General features: G+C 42.6%; 1 protein-coding gene across 2 annotated transcripts in view; it reads left to right on the plus strand.

Annotated features, from left to right (window-relative positions):
- The window catches only part of LOC111868249 (acetylcholine receptor subunit alpha-like), an 84,797-nt gene extending 69,419 nt beyond the window's left edge, over window positions 1-15,378 (plus strand). For both annotated transcript variants that reach the window (XM_033752960.1, XM_023858726.2), the window contains 6 exons: window positions 1,212-1,496; window positions 2,467-2,603; window positions 2,805-2,951; window positions 10,946-11,107; window positions 12,662-12,890; window positions 14,025-15,378. In XM_033752960.1, coding sequence (XP_033608851.1) covers window positions 1,212-1,496; window positions 2,467-2,603; window positions 2,805-2,951; window positions 10,946-11,107; window positions 12,662-12,890; window positions 14,025-14,222 — 1,158 coding nt within the window. In that variant the 3' untranslated portion in view covers window positions 14,223-15,378. The remainder of the gene's footprint in view (window positions 1-1,211; window positions 1,497-2,466; window positions 2,604-2,804; window positions 2,952-10,945; window positions 11,108-12,661; window positions 12,891-14,024) is intronic.
- Window positions 15,379-18,387: the final 3,009 nt, after the last annotated feature.

The following is an 18,387-nucleotide window of genomic DNA, read 5'->3' on the forward strand; positions in this document are numbered from 1 at the left end:
CTCTATTCAATTCCTAGCAAAATCTGATTAAATAAATCGATCTATGCATTTTCTCTCTCGAAACCTCTCTCATACACATGCATCTTATTTCTAATTTCCTCTTCTGAAATATAGCGTCGACTTCCCCTTCAGATAAGAAGTTTACACCGTTTCGAAAGAGACCACAATTCCTCTTCAGTTAGTTATGTGTCATAGTTTGCCTGCTCTATGTATAAATTCGGAAATTAATTTGGCATCTGTGTCTTATGTACCGGTATCTAAACGTTCCTGAGCTTGATAATTTTGGGTACCAAGTAATAAGCTCCCAAGGCGACCTAAAATTCGTTGAGACCGACCAGTAAATAACATTTCAAAGTTAAAATACAACATTCCTATCATCTCACCCGAATTCTACTCCATCATTCCGAAATAAGTTGCATGTACAAATTTAATAAATTATGTAAATTGCTGGAATGAAAAGAAGACACTCATAGAAAAGATTTGAGGCTTTCACGGCGGTGACTATGAAGAAAGCAGTCTTCTTGGACTTGGCACCGTGTATATGTCTGCTTTTACCGGTTCTCACGGTCTCTTCGCTTGCGGATTTCTTATATTTTTCCTTCTACACTGAAGATGGAGGCGATACGTTCCTCCGAAACGTCAGTTAACACCACATATACACGGTGCCAAATCCCAGAAGACTGCTTTCTTCACTCATAGAAAAGTTCCCCATGTTCGAAATGAGTTTAGTATTGAGGTATGGACACTTTTACACTGACCAGAAGACAGATCACTCTCTCAATGTACTCGTACATAGAAATATTTCAGTGGTGAAACTGCCCTCGTTCATGCTGTTTAATAATGTCACGTGTTTGAATGACTATAGGACCGCTCTGTGGTCTAGTGGTCATAGTTCCTGCATACAAATCCAGAGGTCGTGGTTCGATACCCGGCGCTACCAGATTTTTTTTTGAGAAGTAATTGGTCTGGAACGGGGCCCACTCAGCCTCGTGAGGATAATTGAGGAACTATTTCAAGGAAATAGTGGCTCGGGTCTAGAAAACCGAAATTAACGGCCGTAGGGATTCGTTGCGCTGACCACATGACACCCTCTATCCGCTAAAGTTGGCACTAACTTCGCCGACAAGCGACGGTCACTCAGTCGGTATAGTTCGCTTAAGGAGTACAGGCCACGGAGTGTTGTGGCTTAAGAAATAATTTGTTACTTTCAGGTGGATCTGCGCCATATCGACGAAGTAAAGGACTCGAACGTCGTGGAGATCGGCGTGGATCTGTCCGAGTTCTACACGTCTGTAGAATGGGACATCCTGGAAGTACCGGCGGTGAGGAACGAGAAATTCTACACGTGCTGCGACGAACCGTACCTGGATATCACGTTCAACATCACGATGCGCCGCAAGACTCTCTTCTACACCGTGAATCTCATTATTCCCTGCATGGGCATCTCCTTTCTCACTGTGCTGGTATTTTATTTGCCATCTGACAGCGGTGAGAAGGTGTGTTTACTCTGTTCTTACACGTACTATATTTATATATCACAACCCAGGTACTAGTACTTTTTTTTATTGCTAGTGGGGTGGGACTAAGTCCCTTGTACTGCGGCCACTTCTGGCCTATTGTACCAGCCCCAGATGATAAGTGAGGATGATTGTGTAGTAATTGGTGGAATGAAGATTGGCAGGGGAAACCGAAGTACTCGGAGAAAACCTGACCCAGCGTCACTTTGTTCACCACAAATCCCACTTGACCAGACCCGGGATCGAACCCGGGCCGCCGCCATGGGAAACCAGGGAATAACCGCTTGAGCTATGGCGCGGTCTAAGGTACTAGTAATTAAACCTCCCACAAATTTCATCCGACGCAGACAAAGTATCAAGGCGAAACTGGGGCCAAAACGGTAACAATTCATCAACTAGTTGAGCCTAATGTTCACTCCGATATCAAGGTGGATAACTATCGAGAACTGCTGATAAATAAGTTGCAAAGAAAAACAGTAGCTCCACAAATGTGAATCAGTGGAACTCTGTCCATGTCAAATTCAAATAACATTACTCTCTCTGCAGCGAGAAACCAGCATTTACTGTGTGATTGAAGCAAACAATTTCATGATAGCAAGTTGGTAAGAATTTATCCAGTCCACTTCTGTCAGTTTTCGTTGCTGTGACTGTACAGTTATGTGACCTGGTATTTATCCACACAATCAGCTCTGGACCTTTGAGAAATTATGTGAAAATAGGAATGGTCTGTAACAGTTTGAAGAAAGGTCTCAGTGACTACTTCTTGTGACCGCTAACCAAATTTCGAAGAGAAATGCCATGTCATTACAATGTTATTTAGCAATTGTGTCTGCTTATGGGAGAAAATACTTAAGCACATCTTAAATCTATTGATTTGCAGCAGTATATTGCATTAGCACACCACAATACCGCCACCTTATACACACTCTCACGTGTCTGATGTTCTCAGGTGAGCTTGTCCATCTCCATCCTGCTGTCTCTGACTGTGTTCTTCCTACTGCTCGCAGAGATCATCCCCCCCACTTCATTGGTTGTACCTCTGCTTGGAAAATTTGTGCTCTTCACCATGATCCTTGATACTTTCAGGTATTAGAATTCACTTATTGAATTTGGCATGCTGAAGTGCATGGTTTGACCTCTTAATATTTTGTTCAAATTGTTGAGCTTGTTCAAGTGGAAGTGTTGGTCTGGACTGTCTGGTCTAGCTTTTGTTTCACCTGAAAACATACTATTTTAAACACATCAGTATACATTAAAATCAGGTGACTTCCCTTTGGATTGTTACAGCATCTGTGTGACAGTTGTGGTGCTCAATGTTCACTTCCGTTCACCACAGACACATACTATGGCCCCCTGGGTTCGTCGTGTTTTCATTCATATTCTTCCTCGTCTTCTCGTAATGCGTCGACCACAATATCAGATAGACAAACGAAGGTACGTGCCAGTTTTTGATGATGCTTAACTTAAGGACAACATATTACAAAGCATGAACATCCATGTATTGTGCCAACATAATCACTGGATCTTGTGAAACTTCTTAAAGTAACAGGAAATTTTTCAAAATGTTATTTATTTTCATGTTACAAAATTGAAAAAGAGAATTATTATATTGAAAGTGGAAATAACTTCCTTATATGAAATAGCATTGAATGCTACCAAAATTTATGGTTTCTGTTGGCTAAAGTAACAATTCTTTGACCTTTTCTTCTTAATGTAAAGAACACTGTGGTAATAAAATTACTGCAAGAACGAATGTGATTCCAGACATCTCTTGTAAGCTCTTATTAAATAGTTGTAACTATATAAATAAACACACATATCTGCTTGTATAAAAACTAAGTAAATAATGTGAAAGGCATATTAATATCTTAACTGACACATGGGGGTTAGTGTACTGCAAGGAAGGAACACTGAATTACTCTTAATACCATTACACTCAGGCTCTAAATTGAAAGGTTATGCCACCATACTTCAGTTAATTTTGTGCTAAAACACTGAATCCTTCTTACTCTAAGTTTTACACCACACATCTCTTCTACTAATTAAATAAAAATTCTAAATAAAAGAACAAGAACAAGAACAGGAACAAGAACAAGAACTGTTGTTGTAATGTACACAATGATGCTGTGCACTGCATGACTGTTGCTCATCAATGAAACAATAGTGGACATACATCAGTTCAGGTATTGAACTGCATATGGTTTCACAGTAACAAAACAACCGCGACATAATTAGTTTATGCAAGTGCATATTATTTATTTTCCAGAAAAATAGAGCAAAGGAGCTTGAGTCTTTAGACTTTAAGTATCCCTTTCACAACAGAACCAACTAAGGCATTTAATTTCTTTGCACTGAAAATTGCTATATATTTGTACAGTAATAGCTACAATATCCAGCACTGGATGTTCCAGAAACCTTAACGACCTTGAAAGTAATTAATTTTGCATATGACCATTAAAAAATAGAAATATTTATATCTTGTTGGTTTTTTCTTAGATTATGTATGTATATTGTACGTATGTATGTATGTATGTATGTATGTATGTGCCGGTCATGGTAGCCGAGCGGTCTAAGGCATGCACTGTCTTCGCTTGCTCGGAAGACGGGATCGTGGGTTCGAATCCCACTCAGAGCATGGATGTTTGTGTGCGGTTTTCTGTGTTTGTGTACAGGTAGAGGCCTTGCGATGAGCTGATCACTCGCCCAAGGAGTCCTACCGTATGTGTAAGATCTAGAAAGGGGTTCATGGACGTAGGCCTAGGCCCACTGGGGCTGTAGTGCCAAGTGAGCCGCTCTGCCTCTGCTACCGCTACCATTTGCGCCGTCTTACGGTCTGCTACCACGGCACCGTCACTCTCTGGCACCTTTCGGCTCCGTCTACCCTTCCTCAATCGGAGGGGGAAACGTTGATCCGTCATATGGCTCTCGTGCTGTGCTCGCACGCTCCCTAAGTTAGAGTAAGGGATCCAAGCTAGTAGCGAAGTAAATCTAGTTACAAATGATGGCAATCAATATATTAACAAATAACAGAATTTAATAAACACAACAGAAATTAAACAGAACAACTGAACTAACTGCACATTTACATGCTCGCACACAGCGGCATCTAACTCGGGCAGAATGGCCCATATTTACTGGCGCAACAATTTGCCTTGGTTGCATGAAAACATAACTACTACATTATAGCCGGGCCACAGGCTGAGTCTAAATTAAATACACAATATAAATTATAAAAACAGATTTAACCAAACTGGTACGAGTCGCCGCCGTCCTACAAACCCAACGACGGGCGACCGCGGGCGATCTCGTCGGCCGCGAACCAGCCCAGTACTTGCCGAAACCAAATTTGGACTCCCAGCCGAACAGGAATTTGACAGTCGCTCCGGCTGGCTCGGCGCCGCGAGCAAGGCCCTATGGATCCATAACCAGAACTGAACTCCGAACTCGAATTAACTTCCAAGCAAGGCTCCCAGGGGTAGAAAGGAGGGGAGAGGGCAACACCACGTGACCCAGTCCCGCATGGGGATGGGGTGGGGGATAAGTTTAAGAACCTCGATCAAGGGGCTGGAAGCCCATGACGTCATACCGGAGCCACTGCATGGCTCAGCATCCCGCCCCCATCCCTCTCGCTCGTTCTAGGAAGAGCAGAGTACTTGCGCCTAGTCGTGAGTACAACACAATATCCATATCAATGATCACCCATGACCTTCACTTAGCTCCGCCGGGGGTTCTCAATATCTCAGTCCTCCAGACTCAGTAGCGTGCCATTACGGGTCCATATCACCTTCAACTCACTACGGTTCCATTCACCTCCCGTACTAGTCTGTGATATCATTTATGCCCCAGCACATCACTCCCCCGAAATGCGGAGTCCAGTTCACGCGCACTCAACACTTTTCCCGAACGTCCGCGTCTCCTGCCGCTCTGCCATCCATGGCTGACAGTAGTTGGTGGTTTCCTCTTCGGCCGGTCTTGTGCAGTCCCTACAGGGCCCTCGAGGGACCGCAGCGTGAGGCCAGAAGAATCGACTGAGCGCACGACGATCGGGTCCAACCAAGCGAGAAGGGGGGCCTGAAGTCCTGCGTCGCGTCTCCATCCATCCAGGCTAGGGTATAGGTGTGGGAGGGAGAGAAACACAAGACAGCCTGCTCGGAAGGAAAAATAAACTTAAATACATGGCCATAAATTACCTATCTAGCCGGTACGGCTTACATTCTAAGATAACAAGCACAAATAATAACAAATCATACTTCTGAATGCCATCTAGCCCGGTGGAAAGTGTCTCTTTAATTGGGAGACATGGGCTTTTCGTACAATCACCCCCGTATCCGGGTTAGCCAACAACACTGTAACGGGCGACACAAACCTCGCCAATCTCATAGGTACTGACCATTTAAGGTCCAGTTTTGCGGAACGCTGCTGAGACTTCGAGCTAAGCGGGTGCAGCCTTAACATGACTAAGTCTCCCACTCGAAAGTCGACCTGCCTCCTACCCACATTATAACGTTCCTTCACACGGGCTTGAGCCTTCTTTAAATTGCTCAGCGCCTCCTGCCAAAATTCTCGAACGTCTTTCACTTCCTTATTCAAGTCCAGTTCCGCTAACTCCCATTTTAACCCAAGGGGATGGTTCAGGTCTCTCCCCAAGAACAGCGAGGCAGGAGTCGCTGCAGTCGACTCATGCCAAGCGGTGTTAAACGCTAGGGTCAAGGATGCTAAATGGTCGTCCCAGCGAGTGTGCTGATCATGATGATAAATGGACAATGCCACCTTCAAATTGCGATTGAATCGCTCTACTTGCGATGCCTGGGGGTAATACGGCGAGGTGGTGATGTGCCGTATTCCCCAGGAAAAACATAAGTCGTAGAAGATCTTAGATTTGAACACCGCGGCATTGTCCGACACAATCGCCTGGGGGACGCCAAAGGACGCGAAAAACCTTTCCACAAGGCAGCTTCTGACAACTTCGGCGGAAATCCGCCTGACGGGGTACATGCTTATGAACTTCGAAAAGCCATCCAGAACCACCAAGATGGCTATGTTGCCCTTCCGGCTCCTGATGATCGGTCCTACGAAGTCAATAAAAATGCGCTCCATGGGGCGTGTTACTACTTGGCTGGCGTGGAGGCCAACCCGAGTGTCGGGGGCCGGCTTGGCCCGCTGACAATCCTGGCAACGTGATACAAAGGCTGCCACTTCCCTTCTCATATTGGGCCAATAAAAAACTCTAGCGATGCGATTCAATGTCTTAGTTATGCCCAGATGGGCGCTCAAATGAGACTTATGGAAGTACTCTAAGATCATCGGCCGCAACGCTTCGGGAAGAAGATACCTTTTTGTCCTCGCTCTCGATGGATGGTAAACCAGAGCACCATTCAGCAATTTAAATTGCCTTACACTTGGGTCGTTCTGAACGACCTTCTGATAGATATCTCTACACAGGAGATCCTTTTTCTGGTGTTCTGTGATCGACTGAAATGCTTCTGGAAGCTGGCCGAGGACTAGACCTGACAACGTCGCATCTTCAGATGGCTGTTCGTATTGGCGAGTGAGACAGTCTGCTACCACATTCGCCTTCCCACTTATATGGGCAGCACGAAATTTAAATGGTGCTAGCCGAAGAAGCCAACGCCCAATGCGCCCTAATTCTTTCGCATGGCGAAGCAGCCAGGCCAGGGCTTGGTTGTCGGTGAACAGTGTGAACTCTTTATGTTCTAAATAACTTCTGTATTTTTCACAACCATATACAACAGCTAGACACTCTCTCTCGTAAACTGCATATCGGCGCTCCGCCGGAGACAACAGCCGGCTGGCATACGCAACTGGCGCCCACTGCTCGCCGTTCCCTTGCTGGAGAACGGCCGAGATGGCGACGTCACTAGCGTCGCAAACAAGGGAAAATTTCAGAGAAAAATCTGGGATCTGCAATACTGGTGGAGTCGCTAAGGCTTCCTTCAACTGGAGAAACGCCGCCTGTTGGGGATCATCCCATTCGAAACGAGCGTTTTTACGCTTAAGTGCATGCAGCGGTTCGGCAATGTGAGAGAAACGCGGGATGAACCGGCCATAAAATCCGGCCATTCCTAAGAATCTCCGAACCGCCTTCAGGTTTTTTGGTGGAGGAAACGATGTAATGGCCTCTACCCTCTCCGGTAAAATCCGGATTCCTTCAGCTGACAGCAGATGACCCAAAAACGGGATTTCTCGTTGCGCCAAGCGGAGCTTATTCTTATTCAAAGTAAACCCTGCCTTCTGCAACCTAGCGAAAACTTCCCTCAGGTGATCCAGGTGCTCCTCGCGAGATCGGGAATAAACCACCAAGTCATCCATAAAATTATATACGAACTTGCACTTGAGGTCCCCGAATAAGGTGTCGACAACTCGAGACAGCACCTGGCATCCGACGCTAATCCCCATGGGCAATTTTGTAAACTCGAACAACCCAAAGGGGGTGCAAAAGGCCGTTGCCTTTCGGCTCTTGGCCGACAGGGGAATCTGGTAATATGCAGAATTTAGGTCCAGTACAGAAAAAATCGTCGCCTTCTCAAAATGAGCAAAGGCACTCTCCACGTTTGGCATAGGAAAAGCGTCAAACACGATTTTCTTGTTTAGGAGGCGATAATCAATCACCATTCGCTGACCTCCTGATGGCTTCGGAACTAAAAACGCCGGACTGGCGTATTGAGAATAGCTTTTCCGGACCACTCCTTTGTCCAACAGATCCTGGACTATTTCCCGCAGCAATTTTAATCGCGGAGGCGAACACTGGTAGGGCCTCGAGCGTACAGGGATATTGTCGCTGAGATCAAGATGGCAGGTCATACCCTTGACTGTACCTAGCCTGTCTGAAAACAGGCCCGGAAACTCTTGCAACAATTCAACAATATCAACAGGCTCCTCCGAACCAGCTACAGAGGGTCCGCACAACAATGCCGCGACAGGCTTGACGGAAGATGGAAATTTCAGCGACATCCCTAGACGTAACTCAAAAGGCTCAAAATCAAAATCTTTCTCGGGGCAGAACCGGAAACTATATTTCCTAGCCACGAAGTCAAGTTGCACCTTGGCGTGCGACATAAAGTCCACGCCCAAGATACACGGGATGGGACTATCGCGTAAGATAGAAAAACGCCATTTCCAAGAAAAAGTGCCAATCTTAATACCCAAAACCGCTTTCTCAGCGATAACACAGGGCTCTCCGTTCGCCATGACACAGCGCTCCTGTACGGGTTGCAGCGTACATGGCAGCCCTAACTCCTTAATATTGTGTAAAACATCCCGCCTTATGAACGACCGTGAAGATCCAGAGTCGAATACGGCGGGTAACCAATACGCCCCAATACTCAATGTTACACATGGGGTCAATAAACCCGAGTCATAACGATAGCAAGTTTCCCGAGGCTGTGACACGCTGGGCGCCCGGAATGAACTCTTCACTGCCGAGCGCCTCTGGCGTTTCCCGAACGTCCGGCCCGTGAAGTCGGACGCGTCTTGGAAGGGCATGCGCTTTGGAAATGGCCTGTTTTTCCACAAGCCCAGCATGCATTCTTAAGCTCGGTTTTTGCCGGTGAACCCTTGGTTTGAACCGTGGCGTTCACAAACGGCCTGGGATCACCCTCTCGCGGAAAGGACCCAGTCGTCAATCGACGCTGGTCCTCAACCGCCACTGCTTCTGCGACCGTTGTCGCTAGGGAAAATAAACTTGCAATCGACTCCGGCCGGTTTTGAAATACACAATACGATTTAATTTTGGGGTGCAAATTTTGCACTATGCGGTGGACTAATTGTACCTCAGTGCCCAGAAAACCCAATATTTTGGCCGCTGATACGACCGACATGATGTACTCTGTCAAGTCTTCTGTAGGAGATTGAAATCTGTCGAGGACGTAAGATACCAGAAATTGTTCTTTAATACGGGGTGGGAGAAACGTTGAGATAATTTCTGCCTGAACCACCCCCCAAGTATCTGTGGATCCCAAATGCGTTCCTAAAATATGCATAAGTCTACCCGATGTTCGGGTAATCAACAACGCCATAAATTCTGTGTCAGGTAATAATTTTAATTCAATTATCTGATTTACTTGAATTAAAAATTTTAGTATCTGTTCAGGGTCCATATCTATCAAGGGGGGAATGGCAGCAATTAAGTCTGTCACTACTTTGATCTTCATCTTGTTTACGGGAGTACCCAAATGACTTGTGGGATCAGTAATCGGTTGAATGGGGTTCCTAGTTTCAATTGACTTAGCTGACACCTGTGGAGGCAGGTAAGGCTCGATCGTGGTCCACTTATCTCTCACCCGCTTCCTCAAGTCGTCCAGCGTTCCTTCCGTCGATACACCTAGTTGACTTGCTAAACTCTCCAGCTGCTGCTTGGACATTTCATGAATCCACGCGCGTGGCATTTTGACTAAGCATGGAACACAACAAGAAAAATATAAATACAATATACGTAAACATACACAGAGCCTATGACAGGTTATTTACAATCCATCGGCCCAGGCACAGCCTAGGGGGCTAACAATTAGCGTTCCAAAGGTCCTAAGTGAAAATCGATCTCTCTGCTACCACTTGAGCCGCTTCCTCTGCTACAATTTGTGCCGTCTGTCCGGTCTGCTACCACAGCACCGTCACTCTCTGGCACCTTTCGGCTCCGTCTACTCTTCCACAATCGGAGGGGGAAACGTTGATGCAGTATGTATGTATGTATGTATGTATGTATGTATGTATGTGCCGGTCACGGTAGCCGAGCGGTCTAAGGCATGAACTGTCTTCGCTTGCTCGGAAGGCGGGATCGTGGGTTCGAATCCCACTCAGAGCATGGATGTTTGTGTGCGGTTTTCTGTGTTTGTGTACAGGTAGAGGCCTTGCGATGAGCTGATCACTCGCCCAAGGAGTCCTACCGTATGTGTAAGATCTAGAAAAACCGAAGTGAACGGGGTTCATGGAGGTAGGCCTAGGCCCACTGGGGCTGTAGTGCCAAGGAAAAAATGCATGTATGTACGTACAGTGTTACATAAGTAGTGACAAGAAGAGAATAGAAAATGAGGCAAGAAAAATAACAAAGGATATCAAATGCCAAATTAAAAGGTTAGGTCTATCCATGAGGTTGCTAGCTCAAGTAAGACACACGTTAGATATATGTTCTAATGTCACGAAAATTACGATATCTGTCAACGCTTTTGTCCTGGAGCTGCTGGATATGGCATCTTCTACTCTGTCTCTTCACAAATGACTAAAAGTGAAAAAGGGCGAATATTAAGTAATTTGGATTCTGTCCTACATACCAGGAGACAACTGAGGACCTGTCAGTTTGTAGTTTTGTCACTGGTTCCTATTTATTCATATTTCATTATCCTGGTTGATAAAATGTTGAATGGGACCAGGAGCACAGGATATTTTTAGTCATCTTGCTATGTTCACTGTAGTTTTATGGGCTCTTCTGCCCGAATAATGGTGCGCACCTGTAATGGACTTGAACTGCGAGATCCAACTCTGTTGGCTGAGTCATCAGCATCTGAGCTTGTTGATTCCTCTCACACCACAGAGCTGTTTCCCACACTGGATTCGCATGATGAGTTCACTCCCAGGTGAGAACAACCATACATCTTAAAAGAAATTAGTACTCAAATATTTTTCAATCCATTATTTATTTATATGCAACCTGTAACATAAGACTTGGGAGCACGCATAGTGTAGTGGTTAAGTCACTATGCTACAAGTCGGAAGGTCACGGGTACAAATACCAATGAGGTCAATGGATTCTTTCAATTGACCTAATCCTTCGGGCAGCAGTATGGCCCTGGGGTTCACTCAGCCTCTAACAGAAATGAGTACCAGGAATTAAATAAATAATTTTCCTGGGGAGTAGAGCGCGGCCGGCGCGTAAGGCTGACAACCTTACCACCATCTCTGAGCCGATTGTCTAGATACTGTGGGACCCTTAACGTCTCACAACCCTATGGGACTTCATGGCCTGTTACAGGGATAGCTTTACTTTTTTTTTTTTACTTTTAACATAAGACTTGTAAAATTATATTTGTGACTTCAGATATGTACATATTTCCTTTATTATCACCAACAACATTTTTGAGTCATTCTTGTGATGAAACATGTCATTCATTATAATAAATGTTAAAATTGAAACAGCTAAAACTGTAAACTTAAATCAAAATGTGAACTTTCTGTCACTATTCATTGCCTTTTGGTTCTTGCTATGGTACTCATAGACAAAACAAACTCCATGGTTTTAGTCTGCAAGTGAACTATACCGACTGAGCAACCGTCACTTGTCAGCGAAGTCAGTGCCAACTTTGGCGGATGGAGGGTGTTGCGAGGTCAGCATAATGAATCCCCACAGCCGTTGATTTCGGTTTTCACAAGGCTGAGTGGACCCCATTCCAGACCCACTACTTCTCAGAAAATCTGGTAGCACCGGGAATCGAACTCAGACCTCTGGATATGTAGCCAAGAGCTCTGACCACTGGACCACAGAGGGGGTCGCAATGGTGCCCACATAATTTGGATTCAACACTGCTGCTCAAACACTTATTTACCCTCCTCATTCATTTTATTAGTTAAAAAAAACATTCAAACTAAGAGCAATCAGTGGTGGGTGTGGATGGACTGATAAACTGTTTAAGGTCACTTCCATCTTGTTCTCCAGAGTCACAAGATAGTGATTAATTTTATAGTACCTGCATGCAGGATTAAACTGCACAAACTGAAACTTCCCAAGTCTGTGGAATTTATTTCTCAGTCATCAGGACTCAGAGCCACATGTAGAAGGTTTGTTTCTTAGTGTTGCTATTGTAAATTTATTCTTTTATATCGATAATTGACGATCCATTATCCTTCTCCCTTGACCAAGTTAAAATCATAAGTGTGGTTATGGTTCTTGGGATCAGAACTAGAAAAGAAAATCGGTATTTATAATCTCCATAAGAGTCTCATCTAGTGCAATGCACATGCTGTAATTTATTTTACTGTCTTTACATGTCTGAACTTTCCTCTTGTTTGCCGTTATATGTTGTTTCTATTGCAGTAAATACAGATGTTACTTATGGCTACCAGTAGCATTTCTAATGTTTCTGCTGATGTGTGCATTTCCTTGTGGATTTATGACTACTGTGTATTTGTGGTAGGGAATTGGAAGCAACAGGTCTGGGGTCAGGATGTCGAATCCATGGCACACCACCACTACCTCCACTGTGCCAGGAGGATGGGTTCCTGGCACCAGGTCCACTTGATGAAGCAGCTAGTCCATTATGCAGACATCTTCATCACTGGCACAATTGCCCTGAGCTGCATAAAGCTATTGATGGGGTCAAATTTATTGCTGACCACACAAAGAGGGAAGAAGACTCTACTAGGGTGTGTATGTTTGTTCATGCTGGAACGTGTCCAGAGGGGTAGTAGGCTTTTGTGTTCATGGAAAACTCTGAATATATGCTTTCAATTTATTTTTTCACCTATCCATTGTAAATTATAGATTATTATTTTCTATCACATTTTCAAAGGGGGCACACGGTAGCGTAGTGGTTGAGGAGCTACGCTACAAGCCGGAATGTTGTGGGTTCAAGTCCCGATGAGGTCATTGGATTTTTTTCAGTTGACCTAATCCTTCCAGCTGCACTAAGCCCTGGGGTTTACTCAGCCTCTAACAGAAATGAGTACCAGGAATTAATTAAATCCAGCATGTAGGGCTGACAATCTTACCGCCATCTTTGAGCCAATTGTCTAGAGAATGTGGGACCCTCAACGTCTCACAACCCTATGGACCTTCACGGCCTGGTACGGGGATAGCTTTACTTTTTACTTTTATCACATTTTCAAATAAAAATTTGGCTTTCATAAATGTTGATGTTCTTATATGGGATTATTTCTATTTATGCAAATATTCTGCGGAATTCATTATAGTTATTTTTTTATTTATATTTGTATCTAATTTACTCACCATTTCTAGTCCAAGGTATCTGAAGGGAAGCGCTTGTTCTATATGACATGCTGTTAGAAACTGCAAGTACATTTGTGATTGTAAATTGTGAATACAGAACAAAAAATGAATGACCCTTAAATAATAAAACTTTTCCTGTAATACCAATGAGGAAAATAACAGTCTGGGAAGACCTTGGATCCAGTAAAAGTAAAAAAAACATGACATCTATAGCAGGCATTGGTAAAATCTTTTAAATGAAGATTAGTAACAATAACAACACACATTCATAAGACATGGGTTCTGTCATGTGTTTTTGGTTATGATATTGCCCTTAAATTATCATCTCCATTTTAATTATTTCAATCATTCATTTTTGGCACATTCTTAACAAAAAGTTAAAAAAATGCACCCATTTACAATGCTGAGTCTTTCATCACTTTGAAATCTGGAATGCAGGGCCCCTGATTTGCAACAAATCATTATTCAGTATGTCACAGAATTCATGTTGCAAATACTTCAGATCTCCTGCCTATCTGTAGCCACTCTTTAATGATATTTTATGTTTACAGGTGAAAGAGGATTGGAAATATGTAGCAATGGTGCTAGATCGACTGTTCCTATGGATCTTTACACTAGCCGTCCTAGTGGGAACAGCTGGTATCATTCTACAGGCACCAACACTTTATGATGATCGTATTCCTATTGATGTTCGCCTATCTGAGATTGCATCCACTACGGCCAAACCCCATATAGCCACCAGACTCTGAACATTACTACATTTGCGCTCTGAATGCACAAATGTCACAGAGAAGCCCCAGAGGATTGTAGCCCTGATAGAGCATAACAAATTGAAAGCAATGGCGTTGCTAAATCAAAATAATGGACACAAGCCCATCTTTATAATTTTGAAAGCTCTTTTTACCGAAGGATGTGGCTTGTTTGTTTGTTTTTTGTTTGTTTCTGTTCATACACGGCTGGTACGGATCATAAAAATTGAAGGCCCATGTGCACAGGAGGACACTGGACATTGTACCTGCCTGGGTCATGTATAGCAACATCCTTGCAACTTAGATTCATCTACTTCACCTGATGACTGATTGTAGTTGTAATTGATTTTTGCAGACAACAGTTTTCACATGGTAGTTTATTCCTGAGATATGAGTAAAGTAAATGAAGGGGATTTTATTCATTCTTGATTGTAAGTTATTTGGAATCATCCTCTGATAATTAAAAATTTCAAAACCAGGAAATTAAACAAGAATGCTGTAAAGACTTATTCTAAATTAAACATAAGGCATTACATATTTTGCTTCTGGATGGAAAAATAATCCAAAACAAAATGGGAGGGGGGAAAGAGAGTTAAGCAGAGTTTCAAAATTGATTTGCATCTGCAAATTTTGCACCAGAAACATTCCACACGGGGAGCTGGGGCAGCTCAGTTGGTATAGCAATTAGGGTCCTGACTGGATGATTGATGAGAAAGGGTTTGGTACTTGTCAGAGGTGAAAGATATTTCTCGTTTCCATAATATCCAGAGTGGGTCTGGGTCGCAACCAGTCTCCTGTACAATGGGCTCCAGGGGTTATTACCCCGATAATAAATTGGCAGATGCATGAATCTGATCACTCACCTCCATCTAGTCCTGAATATAGTAATGGTGGAGCTATGCTGCCAGTCCAACACATTTCTTCATGGAGTGATGCTTAATTCAGTCCAGTGATAATTTTTTCCCATGAAGAAATAATGCAAATTTTCTTTAAACAATAAAAAATTTATGTCTCTCCCTTAAAACTGCCCTAATTTAATATAGTATTTACTGATTTGTTTTAATACAAAAGAATGGTCATTTTTAATTCTTTGTGTTTCTTGTTTCGTTCTATCCTCTTTTCATTTCTCTCTCTCTGTCTCTATTTCTTCTTTCTTCCTTCCATCCTTGTTTTTCATTCTTTCATTGAAACTTGGTGGAATATTCTAAGAATTATAGTTTCTGTTAATATTATTGCATTATGTACAAGCTATTTTTCAGACATTAAATATTTTACTTTAGAGGGAAAGGTAACAATTTCAGAACAAAAGAAGTAATTTTATGTAGGCCTAATCACTTCCAAAATGATATGTTTAGTGTGAAAGATGTTAAGCATAAGAAACGAATATGATTTGTTTAGGTTGTGTATGGTGCATAAGGAATGAAACACATTTCTTTTCAACACAAATGCTTCCATTAATCATATAAATTGAGCAGATCCTTGAATAAATGTAATTATTAAAGAATTAATCATCCCTTTTGTTGGAAATATTATTACTTATTTGGAAAATATGTGTAATTTAAAGTTGTAATATTAGCTGCATAAATAGAAGAGAACATTTGCCACAGTTATGTCCCTTTAACATAAAGACAGGAGACTTTAGCACCAGAACACATAAGTAAGAGTTCTGAAAACTTGGCTAAGGTCAGAGAAAAATCTATGGAGAGTAGGAAAGTTTTGAGATCTGAATGCTAATGTTGAAAGAAGGAACATGTGCCTGAGATTAAAATGTATTGAATTTAATATTTATGCATTATGAGGTATAACTTATGCCTCATGGTATACATGGTGCCATACACCACTTCTCAATCACTCTTCACTTCCTTACAGCAATTATTACTTATACCGTATAAGTAATAATTGCTGTAAGGAAGTGAAGAGTGATAGAGAAGTGGTGTATGAAACAGAATGAGTTAGATACTGGCAGATTTGCTGGCAAGCCACTTTCTGTTAATTGTGTTAAAGTCAGGGGCATGGGTCATGACATCTACATACCAGCAGTCCTCAGAGGAAAACAGATGGGCCAGAACATGTACAGGGAAATGCTGGAAATGGAAGTTAGGTTCATAGGTTTCATGTGAACATAGAGGAAACTTTAAGATTCTCCATTCTCAGAAAAGTTTATTTGGCCATACTTGAATCAAAGAAAATCAGGATTTTTAGCAGCATCATTTGCAGTAAGATACTCATGTATATAAGTTTTGAGGTTTTCATGAGAATGAATATTTTTATTTCTATTTTTTGGATTATGACACCGTGTAGGAAGTAGGTGGAGACCAGTGCTTCAGAGGAGCATGCGACCTCCATCTTCAGGGTAGAAGTGAAAATGGAGACAGTATGTTCCTCTGAAAGATTGGTGTTCACCTATCAGTATATTGTATATGGTGTGATAATACGGTATGCATGGTATAAACTGTAACTGGCGTTGATAAGTTCAGGAAGTTAAGTGATCTTAGGGATTTAATTTTGAGGAGCTTAGGAAAAATTAAGAGTTAGGATTCAAATTTTGCCCATAATTACCTTGACCTGAGAGAGTTGCATAGGAAATATGGAAGATATGTTGTAGAGCTGTGAGATTTGTGGCCTTCATGGCAGTGGCTTTGAAATTTACTGCCTCATGGGATGTGACATCATGTAACTTGGTGGGTATCTAGCGACGGTTTGGAGGAACCTACTGCCTCCATCCTCACAATTAAATATTAAACTGAACATTGAAAATAATATTACATGCATGAGGTGAGAGAGGCACAGACATGGGGACACGGGCAATGAATGAATGAATGAATGAATGTATAAGGGGAGGGCCTTCTCAGCCCTTACACCGCGACCAACAGTGATCTATTGTGCTTCCCCTTTTGATTATCCCCTTAGCAATCCTGCACTTCAAATGAAGCCCAGGATTTTGTACGTGGGGACCTCAAAATAGTCACTTGGTTCCATAAAGTATTGACCCAAGTGATGTAATCTTAAATAAGCTAAGGCCTCACATTCACACAGGACATGTGTGGCTCTTTCATTTTCTTCTTGACACCTCTCACAAGTGGGACTATTACTTAATCCCAGTTTTATGAGGTGTGCTTTAAGGTGACAGTGTCCTGCAAGTAGTCCACCACCTGTCATTGCTGGTTCCTGTTTAACTTCAACAGTTCCTTCGCTCTTTTAGCAGAGGGTCCTCATATGAGTCCCTTTGCTTGCCTGATTCCAGTCAAGGATCCCCAGTATTTCTTGTGATCCATATTTGTCCAGTCCCTGATTGCCTTTCTGGCAACCCCTATAGAGATGCCACAGGCTGATTCAGGTCCTATGGATGGATGTTCAGCTCCATCTTAGCCAATCGTGGGACACGGTCAAAGAAATAGGAGCAAGGATGAGAGCGTAAAGAAATATTTTGCTCTTTGATGGATCATTTTACAAGGGCACAGTGACATGAGAAACCATGTTTGAATGAACAAATATGAGGTGAGGGATATTAGAAAAAGCATGGAAAGAGCAGTTTTCTGAAGGTCTTTTTCAAGGACAGAATAAATCAGACAAAAGACAAAACACTAATGTTTTAAGTCAGAGTACAAAGATGGAGGGAAAGGGATGGAGAAGCCTAGGAGAGAAAGATAAAATAAATGGGGTGTAGAAGGAGACTGAAATATTTACAGTATTTTTATACTGAAAAGAGCAGTATTCACTGGGCCTGTGGGGCTCATTTGAGATTAAAATCACAGAAAACCTACAGAGGAGGATTCATGCAGGGAGGAGAGGAAAGATTTCCGTAACTTGTTTAAGTGGAAGTAATGCTATTGGGAGGGAAACTCTATCCCATAGTCAGCGTACTTTTAATTACACAATACTTTGGTTCTTTTAATTCATTATTTAGAATAGAATAAATTAGTTTGTGAATTCTGTTATTTAAGCAGAGTTCTGAGGTGGCAGGACATGCCTTGCTTCAAGCTCTCCTAACAGGCAAGTCTGTCAGTCAACCAGTTTAAATCACTCAGCTTAATTTCAGATTCCAAAAAATAACAGAAATTATAACAGTTGAGTTTCATCTTTAAATTGTTGATGAAAGTAAGTTACATGATGACTCTACAGCAAAAATTAAGCATATTATGGCAAGAGAAATTAATTGGTATGA

This window comes from Cryptotermes secundus, unplaced genomic scaffold (genome assembly GCF_002891405.2).
Source record: "Cryptotermes secundus unplaced genomic scaffold, Csec_1.0 scaffold364, whole genome shotgun sequence".
Lineage (NCBI taxonomy): Eukaryota > Metazoa > Arthropoda > Insecta > Blattodea > Kalotermitidae > Cryptotermes > Cryptotermes secundus.